The following is an 11656-nucleotide window of genomic DNA, read 5'->3' as shown; positions in this document are numbered from 1 at the left end:
GCAGGACGGATATGCAGCGAGGTTGGTGAAGAAGCCTGGAGGTGCGGCGTCTAGTCCGGAAGGGCGAGGATGGTTGCCACGGCCAGTTGCACAAGGAAATTGGTAGGTTTTTGCCTAAGTCGGGGGCGGTAGGGCAGCAACTTAATTCTAAATCAATCCATGGCAGCAGCTACAATGGACGCGCAGAGGGTGTTTATTGGCCAGGAACAAGACAGACGGGTTTGTGGCTTCGAGTGAAACGTGCTCTTGTGCGGAAGTCAGATTGGGTTATCGACAGGCCGCTGGAGGTGCTGCGACAAGACAGCCCATCCGTATATGCTCAGGTCGTTTCGGAATGACGGAGTTGAATCTGGGGATGAATTGGCGAGTGAGTAAGTCGGTAGGGGTTGGGAGAGCATGTACGCGGTTGGCGAGTGTTAGGTAAGTAGGACGCCGGGCAATGGGCCTGCATGTGGTCCGACTCCTTCTCCTTGGGGGGCAAGTAGGGGGCACGACTTCTGGAAAGACGGCAAAGACGGATTTGTTGGCACAGCAAAGGGGCCAATCAACGCTAGCAAGGGGTGTCGGGCATCGTCAACTTTCCTGATATGAACGTGGTACAGGGTACATCGCCATCACCATCAACATGCGTACGGCATGTCATCCCCTCGGTGCGTCCGTCAGACTCCTTCCAATTCATTACCTGCGGACTTGTTTCGCGACACGGAACAATGGCTACATTATAAACATGACGGCATTAACAGCATGGATGGCATTTGATTTGGTTTCTTTCTCTAATTGAATCATGCCCGCTGAAGTACAAAACCAAGCCCTGGGCAGTGCTGGGCACCTGCCAATGAGATCATGGGCGACCACTCTGCCGAAGCGCTGGTCTTTTCAGGATGGCCTCATTGAGGCTACGAGGGAAATGTTTCTAGCTATGTGGATACTTACTTACAAACAATGACACGCGCGAAGGAGACTACATCGCGACGAGGGCAAGGCGGGAACAGCCTGCACATCATCCGGGAATCTGCCACACTTGCGGCATGGATTCAAGAGGGTGTCGCAAAACTTTTTGGCGGGGTACAAGGATGGATCGCGTATGCCAAATATGCTGTGTCCGCCAAGTTCCGTGACAAGAAACAAACAAAACGTCGCCATTCGCCATGGCTTCCATGACTTCTTCCAATATTCAAATGTAGTTCAGAGTTGCTTTTCTCGCGTCCGATGTGTTAACAAGGTCCTGGTGTGTCGAACGCTTATCTCATGGTTCCTAGCCCTCCCATTGCGACAGAATCACTTGAGCCTCCGAGGAGGAGAATTCTTGCCGTTCTGGTAGGTGGAACGCATCGTTTGGATCACGCAGCTTTCATCATCTGCGGAGAATAGACATTAGCAATCGGACTGGAATGACGCTGCCAAGAAGGGGTCGTCGTAGGTACTCACATTGTTTTGAATTGGAAGGATGAAGAAAAAAGGGAAAAGAACCCAAAAGCTCCAGAGCTCCCCGCCGTTTTGATGCACCTGCTGGAACTTTTTTTGCGCCGGGGCGGAACGGAGTTTATCCGCTAAAAACAGATCCGTCAAGCCCACTGCGGGCCCAGCTATCAGACAGAGCTTGGGTCATGAGCTTCCTTCGAGTGGTAAACGGACGAGGATATTTCTGGTAGAATCACCTTGATCTGGGGATGATACAGACGAGAAAAGCTCAATGGTCCGATTTTCTTTGATGAAAACTAGGTGTAGCGCCCAGAGATGCACCCGAAACCTCTCGCTGCGTCCTGGGCACAGCTCCTGGCAATTGACCAGCTCTCGGATGCGAAGCATAAGATGTACACATGATGATGCATCTAGTCCAGCCGCTGGGACACCCGAGACGTCAACTTCAGGGACGGCCTCGTCTATAGAGTCCAAGCTTTCGCGTTTCAAGCGTTACTGTAAGACTCACGCACCTGATCGAAAGAAAAACCACTCGACGGCTTTTGCTAATCCTGTCCATCAGTTGTTTTCAACCAGGCCACCATCCCTCCCCTTCTGCTCCCCAATGCACAAGAGGGCAAAGAGGTGACATTGATGGGCTTCCTTGGCAAACGCCGAGACAAGTCATCAACGCTGACGTTCTGTGATCTTGATGCATATTATACGCCCCATGTTCAGATCGTCTCTCAAATAATCGATGGCGATGAACATAACACCTCTGCTGCTTGCCATGCAGACCTCCGCTCCATTCCCAGCTACAGTCCTGTCATTTGTACTGGCAAACTTGTTCCGCGGCCACGCAGGATTCAGGACGCCCTAGAGTTTGGCGACCACAAAGGCGTCGAGCCCAAGTACCCGATGGACAACTTATGGGATCTGAAGCTCAGGCAAATCAGGCCACTCAACCAGTTTCCGAAGGACATCGTTGTTTCCAAGGGCCAGATTTGGGCCGCGAAGCAAAGGCACTTGGCGATGAGGTTCGATCGCTTGCTCAGAGATAGAATCCGGTTCCGCGACTTCCTGACGGCCACTGCACGGGAACAGCTACGAATTCACCGCTTTGAGGAGATCGAGACCCCCATGCTCTTCAAATCCACTCCGGAGGGGCTAGAGAGTTTTTGGTTCCCACGCGCCGCCCAGGTTATGCGTATGCTCTACCACAGAGCCCGCAGCAATACAAACAGCTGCTCATGGCCGGTGGTTTCCGGCAATACTTCCAGTTTGCCAGATGCTTCCGCGACGAGGACCTCCGCGCCGATCGGCAACCTGAATTTACACAGGTATGCATATCCAACTGCTTGGATGGCATGCGCTAATATGATGTAGCTTGATATTGAGATGTCATTCGCAACTGGCGCGGATGTGAGGCGGGCTGTTGAGAACCTCATTCGCGCACTATTTAGAAGACTGCGCCATAAATTCGGCACCACGAATGTTGCTGGCGGCGTACGGCATCCCACGATAGCTAACCCCGAGCAGCTAAAAGAAGCCGAAGCCGCATTGAAGGAGGATCCGAAGAACCCCCCTAACGGCCTTTATCCTTGGCCTCAAATGAGCAAATTTCCGGTCATGACTTATGACGAAGCCATGTCCCGGTACGGCAGCGACAAGCCCGACCTTCGGTTTCAACCACAGGTATGTTGTTCTGTGCCATGAAGTATGCCCCGCAACTAATGACAGCAGATCCTGCGTATCGACAATTTCGTGTCACCCGAATTCGTCAGTATGATCACCAAGCTCGAGAAGCCTGTTGTAGAGGCCGCCCAGTTTCGACTGGGAGGAACGCTCGAGGAGAAGCGAACTTTCATCCGGACGTTCATGGATAACATGCCCAAGACGCCTCTTAAACTTAGCGGTGACGCAACCCCTGGTATCTTTGTCTTTGACGAAAGCAAACCCCTCAATGGCCTGTCTGCTTTTGGCCACGAGGCTGCTGAGAAGCTCGCAACCCATGAGACCAAGCATTGGCCTAAGCTACAGAGCGGCGACATCATTGTCGTGCATGCAAGGAAAGATGTGCCCTTCCGTGGCGAAGGCTGGACCGATCTCGGGAAACTGCAGAGAGCCATTTACCAAGCCGCCATGGACGAGAAGCTTATAAGACCAAAGTACGCCTGGGGCTTCTGCTGGGTCACGAAGTTCCCACTCTTCACGCCGAACGACCCGGAGAGCATTGCCGCGGGCGAGGGACAGGGGGAAGGCAGGCTTCTCCTCGACCCACCACCCCTTCACGGCACCGTACGGCCCCGACGACTTTGACCTCATCACCACCAACCCGCTAGAGGCCAAGGCCGACCACTACGACCTCATCTGCCGTGGCGTTGAGATCGGCGGCGGCAGCCGCCGTATCCATGTGGCCGAGTTGCAGGAGTACGTCATGCGCGACGTCCTGCAGATGACCGACGCCGGCGTTCGCCAGTTCTCCCACCTGTTGGAGGCGCTTCGGGCCGGCTGCCCGCCGCACGCCGGCTTCGCCTTCGGTTGGGACCGCTTTGTGAGCATCCTGGCGGGTGTCGACAGCGTGCGGGACGTCATTGCCTTCCCCAAGAGCATGAATGGCGAGGACAAGTTCGTCCGCAGCCCCACCAAAATGACAAAGGCGCAATTGGAGGCGTACCACCTGATGCTGGCCAAGAACGCGACGCCGGATTCGGAGGACACAACCACGCCGACCTTCGAGCCGGTGTCGGCGGCTCCGGAGTTCGAACCTTCGCCTAGCGACATTCCTGTCCCTGGTGATGAGCCGATACCTGGCAGCACGTCGGCCGAGACTGATAACGCTGCCGAGACTGACAACGTGGTTGAGAACGACGACGCTCCCGCAAATGAGAACTCGTCCGAGAGCGTCAACACGCCAGAGAATGACACGACCGAGAGCGTTAAGCCGTCCGAGTCCGAGTCCGAGAATATTAACGCTGCCGAGACTGACCACGTGGTCGAGAACATTAACGCTGCCGAGGCTGATAACGTGATCGAGAAAGATGACGCTGCCGAGACTGATAACGTGGCTAAGAACGATGACGCTCCCGCGAATGAGAACTCGTCCGAAAGCGTCAACACGCCAGAGAACGACACGACCGAGAGCGTCAAGCTGTCCGAGTCCGAGAACACCCCGGCCGAGAACGACAGTGTAGCCGAGAACGACAGCACCGCGGAGAAGAAAGATGACAACACGACCGTTTGATAGGGCTTTGACCTTGTGATCATCCGTGGCCGCGTCTTATTATTTATATTCCACCGTCATGTAAACATAGTGTACCAAATACTCAATATACAGCAATAGGATGTAGATTGATCCCAGTAATTTTGTTCCTATCCCGTACAATGAGGGCCCTGCCTAAGATGATACCACTGCCCCGCGTTCGCCCTCCATAGATTATTCGTCCACATCTTGAGACCGTAGTCCTAACGGGTAGTCTTTGTGCTTGGCGGCAATTGAAGCGTCAACAGTGGATGTGGATTAGGACTTTCCCAAGATAATAAACCAATCTCAAGTCGCATCTTTGGCAAGTTCCGGTCAAAACTAGCAATAGTAGTTGAAGGTTGCCTGCAGCGACATGGCCGGGCGCCATCCTGTACCATCACGATTGGCAGGGTGGCGATGTATTCAACGCGAGCTTTACCCTGGCTAGTGATGGGGCCTTCTAGTTTTCGTGTGGTCGCTTTATCGCCTACGCATCGACTTCCTGTGCATTCTTGTTGGCGACAGGCCGACTGGGCACATCAACGGTGGGCGGTTTCGCGACTTTATTAGGATTGACTCCTCTTCTAGCTAGCCGTAAGACTGTGGACGCCAAATGAATGGTTCGATCACCAAAACATCCCTCTTTGGACCTGGCAAGCGCAATTTGACATGCCAGACAAGTTGGCGGCGTTCCAATAGTCTCATTCGGTTCTCATTCAGTTGAAAGCCTTCGGATGTTGAAATCTATAGTCCAATTCTGAGCTGCAATGATCCGCCACCCCAAAGTTTGACCAGCCAACTACAGATTCAGGTAGCGATTCTGTATGGAGTCGGCAGTGTCCCGCTGGCCATCGTGCATTGCCAAAACAGCCTCTTCTCCGGGTCTGGCTCCCCAGACGCCCGGTTGAGCTCGCCTGTGATGGAATGGAGCACCCCCCTGTTGTGGAAGATGACCACGTCGCCTTCCCGCCACCGATGGGCGTATATGTTTTCTGGGGTGTACACCTTGCTGGTAAGCTTGCGACACACCCTCCTGGCCTCATCCAGATCATCTATGGTTGTCACTTCGCCAGTGATGGGATCTGTCGTGCGCAGGGCATACACACAGCATCCAAGAATTTGCAGGTGCGGCTTGCTGTTTCCGTGGTTCCGCCACACCATCTACAATTTCAATCTGTTAGAAAACCCTTTCCATTTCCGATCCGACTTGGAACCGAAGGCTAATGAGACGAGGAGTCTTACCGGAAAAGCATGAACGTTGTCCCAGCTCCATTTTGGTAGGTCTTCGAGCACCTTTTCTCTTCCTGGCCTAGCGATGGTCAAGCCGTCATCGGTAGCCTTACAGTCGAGCATCCACTCGTACGCCCGCGGCGCATACTGCACCGTGGTATTCAATGCGAACTCTTTCTCTTCGTCGGTGAGCAGGTCAAAGGCACGAGCCCCAGAGTAGACTACACAGCCAATTCAGTATCGACGCGCTTGTCGTCACCCTATTGGGCCCTTGCATATGACCTACATGCAGTGGCACCAGCAGCGACCGTCAACACTTCGCCATTGGGAAACTGTAGCTTCTGATCAGGTAGATCTGGGTTTTGGATAGAGTGCAGCGATGTCACGTAGCCTGGGAGTCGTTCGTAGAGGGGCGCATCCATATGCCATCTGTACGGACGCGTGAAGCCATCGTCAAGTTCCTCCTTCGTACAAGGCGTGCCGTGGAAGTCGGTGTGGCTCTAGGGGTCTCGGCTTAACAGCTAGAGCTTGATTAGCCGCCAAAGACACAATGTGATTACTCACCACATGCTTGAGGTCCAAGTCGGGTAACCCTTCGTACGCCGTCCACTTCCCGTTCCCAATGACGCTGACTTGCGGCGCTCTAGGCAGTCTGGCGCCACGATTCTGAGACAGGATGTTCTTCGCCTCTGCTACTATCGTCTCACCGCTGGAGTGGATGCCTAGGGCGGTCTCGTCGAAGAAACGTCCGATCCGGGGCATAACGTTAGGATCGAATCCTTGCTGATTGCGGACAACGAGGACGCCGTGGTCGAATAACCCGGCTCGCAGTATGGCTTGTTCTTCGGCGCTTAGGTGTTCCAGATCCAGATTCTTCATGGAAAATGGCAGGATCACTTCCGCCCCAAGTTCGGAACGTTTCCGAAGATCAACGGCCAGGGGCACAACATGCAGCGACCCTTTCACGTATGCCATGTTTGGTATCCTTGAATGAAAAGACGCCTCAGTTGGTAACCAATTTCAATATTAAAACTTCTCGAAGATACAGATTTTAGCAAGAGGCACGTTTCCAGCCGTTCAATCAGGCATTTGCTTACAGTCACGTCTTGAATTCGGCCGGTTCCGGGGGTGGGGTTCACACCAACATCACTACCGACTCCTTATCGGCGAGTCTGACTGGACGACGTCATCCCTGCGGGCGTCAGCCTACTTGACATCAACCGCCAAACCAGTACTTATGGGTTGCGCCCAACCCGCTGTTATAGATGATTCCAAGAGCACCCCTTCTCAACCTCGAACTTGGCTGTCAGACCTCCAACCAGAACGCCGTACGTCCCGGCCTGAAGCCGCCATGACGTTGTCTCTTCCTCCCAGTAGCTGCATGCCATCTTCATGTCCGCCTCGATTTCCACCGACCTCGATTCTCCAGGCCCGAGCGCGACTTTCGTGAACGCTTTGAGCTCCCTCTCGGGCCTCCAGATATCGTTGTTATTGCTGCTACTGTTACCAGGAGGCGTGACGTACATCTGCACCACCTCCTTGCCGGCTCGCGGCCCATTGTTCTGTATCCGTATTGAACATTTCAGCCTCAGCGACCCCGCGCCTGAGCCATCGTCGTTCACCACCGTCACCTGGAGATCGGTGTACTGGAACGACGTGTAAGACAGGCCGTGACCAAAAGGCCAGCGGATCCGCTGTGGCTCGACGGGAGCGCGGTAGCCCATCTTGATGCCCTCAGCATATTCTATCGTCACTGAACTTGCTCCCCCTTCAGCGCTCTCCGCCTTTGCCATCGGGGGAAAGTGGTTGAAGCTGGGGTAATCTTCTATGGTCTTGAACCAGGTCGTCGTCAGCCGCCCACTGGGGCTCGTCTTCCCCGTCAGGATGTCCACGGCGGCCCGCGCACCCTCCTGGCCGGGGAAGTGTGCCAGCAGGATGGCGTCGACCTCGTCAACCACGGCGCCCACGTCGATGGGGTTGCCGCAGTGCATGACCAGAATCGTCTTGGCCGAGGCCGCCGCGACAGCCCGGATGAGCCGCGCCTGGTTCTCCGGCATCCGGATGTCCGGCAGGTCGAAGCCCTCAGACTCGTACTGCTCGTTCCGCCCCGCGTACACGACACTCACGTCGCCGTCGCGGGCCAGCGCCGCGGCCTCCTCGATCGCCGCGTCCTCTGAGTACGCCCGCTCGAAGCCGAGGCAGGCGGCGTAGGGGGTGGGCTCGCCCGCGACGAGCTTGGAGGGGCCTTGCATGGTTAGCACCACCTTGTACGACTGTCCGGCCGTCATGGACACCGTCGTCAGCCTCTCCAGGAGGATGTGGTTGAATATGAACTGCTCCGTCGAAATCTCCACTTCGGGGCCGGAGAGGACCTCCTCCTCATCCACGGTGAGACTGAAGCTTCCGGTGCAGCGCACTGCCATGGTGTGTTCTCCCGTAGTATCCGGCGTCAATCTTGTGGATATTTGGACACGGGATCCAGGGACTTTCAACCCCGGCTTGAACTCGCCAAGCATCCAGACACTCGGCCTCTCCTGGTGTTCCTCCAGGTGTGGCTTGCCGCTGCTGTCGTCATTGTTGTAGAAGGCAATATCCACACCGGGCTGGCCATTCCGAGCTTGTAATAGATGGGTTGGCGCCTCTGGGATGTACCTCCTGGTCCGTACACCAGAAGCGTAACGGAGAGCATCGGGCTGGTCTCTATACTCTTCTTGCAGGATGTCCAGCGGAGACCGTTTGTACTGCGGAGTGCAGGAGGCGCTGCCACCACCCGTAAAGACTGCATCCTTGGCGAACTCGCCGACGAGCACGATCTTTGGCTTGACGCCGGCGACATTGAGAGGCAAGGCACAATTGTCGTTTTTTAATAACACCATACCACCTGCCGCAATGTCCCGGGCGAGCTGGTTCGCCTCGTCACTGATCTCGGATCGCTCAGGTCCGCCACTACTCTGGCACTCCCTTGTCCGATCGCGCAGCTCCAGCATTCTCCGTGCCAGCGCATCGATCTCTCCCTTGGTGACTTCGCCGGCCTCGACAGCTGCCACGAGTCTTTTGCCACGGAATACCGGAAACGGCATCTCCAAGTCTAGCCCGGCCTTGACAGGCCCCACGACATCCTTGGTGCCGAACCAGTCGGACATGGTGATACCGCGGAAACCCCATTCGCGGCGTAATATCCTCGAAATCAGATCGTCATGTGCGCTGCAGTATTTTCCGTCCACCTTGTTGTACCTATGCATGGGTTCAAGTCAGCACTAGTTGGCATCCATGACATCAAGCTGACGGGACAACAACTCACGCCATCATGATGCCGTCCGGCTCCGACGTCCTAAGAAGATGCTGCCAGGCCGCCAGGTAGATCTCGCGCAGCGTCCGACTGTCGACGCCCTCGTTGACGTCGTAGAAGTGGCGCAGCGTCTCGGCGTCGTTGCACACGAAGTGCTTGGGACAAGACGCCACGCCGCCCCTCCGGACGCCGTTCACGATGGCGCCCGCCAGCTGGCCAGACAGCAGCGGGTCCTCGCTGAAGCACTCGAAGTTCCGGCCGGCGCGCGGGTCGCGGTGCATGTTGATGGTGGGGCCCAGCACCACCTGCGAGTTCTTCAGGCGCGCCTGGTGCGCCAGCTGCTCGCCCAGCCGGCCCATCAGCTCGGCGTCCCAGGTCGCGCCGTAGCATACCGTGTTGGGGAAGCACGCCGTCGTCATGTCCCCAGAGATGCCCGACGGACGGATGCCACAGATACTGTCTGATACCTGATTTCCTTCATGTAAGCAACTCTCTGCGGCCATTGCCGAGTCCAGGGGGCACATACCCTGACTTTAGGGATACCGAGACGTTCCACGCCGTTGGCTGTACTGAAATCGCATCCTGACAGGAGCGCAATCTTTTCCTCGAGCGTCAGCTGCGCGAGCTTGTCTACGTACGATGTCGACTCTGTGGCAGCCATGACGTCCAATTCTGACTTGATGGTAGTAAAACGTACACTAACTGCGGTATTGATAGATCCAGAGGGAATATACATCCCCTTTTGGGAAGAAGGGCCAGCCAGTCCGGGGGTCTAGACTCTAGTCGCGCGACTCATTAACATCGGATATCCCGCCCCAGATCGATCTCCACCCCCACAGCCAGCCGTCCTACTCGGAACTTCCGAATGCAGGGACATGCCTCGTACATGGAAATCCCCACTTCGCCAAGTTCTGCAGCATGTGCTTCCGCTTCGAGTCCATGATGGGAATTACCGGAATTTCAATCTCGGCAAATTTCCCCTCCACATCATTAGCAAGTAGAATTGAGCCCAGCAACAGCCCGTCTTGTTGCTATTGATTTGGCAAGTGTGAAGCGGCAAGGATGCTTTGTATTGAAATCGTAGGATAGACAGTGAAATGAACACACCCAACCAAGCTCACTTGCCCTCCCACACGAACCCTTGCTCCATTCCGTCCATCAGGGGCCGCAGCGCCATCCCGTAGTCCCCGCCGTTGGGCGTGCGCAGCAGGGTGTGGATGTGGAACTTGGCCGGCTCCTGGTTGGTCAGGAACACGCCGGAGTGGTGGTCGAACTCGACGATGACGACGGGGCTCTGGATGCGGTAGTAGAAGGCGTCGTCGTCCCCGAAGCCGCCGATCCAGCAGAAGTACGTTTCGTGCAGCCAGCGCCGCGCCTCCTCCAGCCGCATCTGCATGGCCGTCTCGGGGAGGTAGAGGAAGTACTCGGCCAGGATCCCCATCAGCGTCTCCCTCTGGGCGTCGCTCATCTCGCTCGCCAGGACGCCCTCGTAGGGGACTATGCGGTTGTCGCGATATGCACCGCAAAGGTGCCGTTGGTCGTCGTGGTTCCATCGGCCCGTGGGCATGGCCGGGTCTCGGAGCAGGGCGTAGATCTGCGCTTGCTTCTGCTGGTGGGCCGGCAGCGATCTCATAAACTGCAGCCCGAGTCTCTCCTCGACCTGGAGGATCTGGGTGCCTTGCTCGGGGCCCTCGTCGATGATGTTGGGCTCGGCGCCGGTGAACCAAGGCGAGGTGACGATCTGGGATCGGTACAGCAGGATGTTCAGACAGAGGTGGTGCCCATAGAAAGAAAAGCCCCAGGGCTTCTCGGTAGACGGCTCCCCGAAGAGCACAAAGTTGTACGAGAACTCATTACAGATACGAGGGGCTTTCACGAGGTGACCGAGAAAACCATTGATCTTCATAGCGCTGACGGCTTTCTGGTAACCCTGTGGCGATAGGGCGCTCTCGAGCACGCGCATGATGGCATCTCGAATGTCGCCCGGCAGTTCGTCCAGCCTCAACCCCTTGTCGCTTAGAAGAAATTCGGGGTTGGACCATGAACGCCATTCGGGCGAATCGATGTGATGGCTAACGATCTCGCGCTGCTGGTCGCTCAGGCGGGACAGCAGATGATTCGCCGCTTCGACGACGGCGGTCATGGGTATGCCCTCGTCCTGGATCTTGAAGAGCCCCGGCCGAACAATGCCGTCCGTGGTGATACCTCGGTAGGGCTCCTGAAATAGTCGGCGCCAGTGTAGATAGAGGGAATGCAGCCATGGCGGAGTGCCTCCCGTTTTGAAAGCCTTTGCGTACTCATGGGCGTCTTGCTGCTGCATGGTAGTAAAGCGCGGGAGGCTCAAGTCGGGCAAGAATTGGCGGTACTGGCCATGATCGAGGTCGGATCTATCTGAATAGGTCATTGTGACGGCGCAGCTCGGTGTCTAGCGAGGATATTGTCGTTTGAATCTGCGGTTGAAGTTCTGGTGCTACGCAACTGGTGATTGGGTG

The 11656-nt window shown here is 56.0% G+C and overlaps 4 protein-coding genes across 4 annotated transcripts; 1 reads left to right on the top strand and 3 right to left on the bottom strand.

Moving 5' to 3' along the window:
* Positions 1-942: 942 nt before the first annotated feature.
* PG998_008487 (aspartyl-tRNA synthetase-like protein) lies at positions 943-4645 on the top strand (the record flags this gene model as incomplete). The annotated part of the gene is made up of 7 exons (XM_066875303.1): positions 943-1082; positions 1837-1919; positions 1985-2601; positions 2646-2741; positions 2788-3096; positions 3145-3569; positions 3655-4645. The coding sequence occupies 7 exons, from the start codon at positions 943-945 to the stop codon at positions 4643-4645; spliced, it is 2661 nt and encodes an 886-aa protein (XP_066731248.1).
* Positions 4646-5452: 807 nt separating this feature from the next.
* On the bottom strand, positions 5453-6850 carry PG998_008486 (sulfonate dioxygenase; the record flags this gene model as incomplete). Its single annotated transcript, XM_066875302.1, has 4 exons — positions 5453-5806; positions 5888-6096; positions 6162-6375; positions 6440-6850. 4 exons carry the CDS (start codon positions 6848-6850, stop codon positions 5453-5455), a joined length of 1188 nt encoding a protein of 395 aa, XP_066731247.1.
* A 284-nt stretch (positions 6851-7134) lies between these two features.
* PG998_008485 (uncharacterized protein) lies at positions 7135-9825 on the bottom strand (the record flags this gene model as incomplete). Its single annotated transcript, XM_066875301.1, has 3 exons — positions 7135-9109; positions 9177-9631; positions 9691-9825. 3 exons carry the CDS (start codon positions 9823-9825, stop codon positions 7135-7137), a joined length of 2565 nt encoding a protein of 854 aa, XP_066731246.1.
* Positions 9826-10281: 456 nt separating this feature from the next.
* PG998_008484 (uncharacterized protein) lies at positions 10282-11568 on the bottom strand (the record flags this gene model as incomplete). Its single annotated transcript, XM_066875300.1, has 1 exon — positions 10282-11568. The coding sequence occupies one exon, from the start codon at positions 11566-11568 to the stop codon at positions 10282-10284; it is 1287 nt and encodes a 428-aa protein (XP_066731245.1).
* Positions 11569-11656: the final 88 nt, after the last annotated feature.

The sequence above is a fragment of the Apiospora kogelbergensis genome (assembly GCF_038363985.1).
Source record: "Apiospora kogelbergensis strain CBS 113332 chromosome Unknown utg000005l_segment0_segment0, whole genome shotgun sequence".
Classification (NCBI taxonomy): Eukaryota; Fungi; Ascomycota; class Sordariomycetes; order Amphisphaeriales; family Apiosporaceae; genus Apiospora; species Apiospora kogelbergensis.
This window is presented reverse-complemented; position numbering and strand designations above follow the sequence as displayed.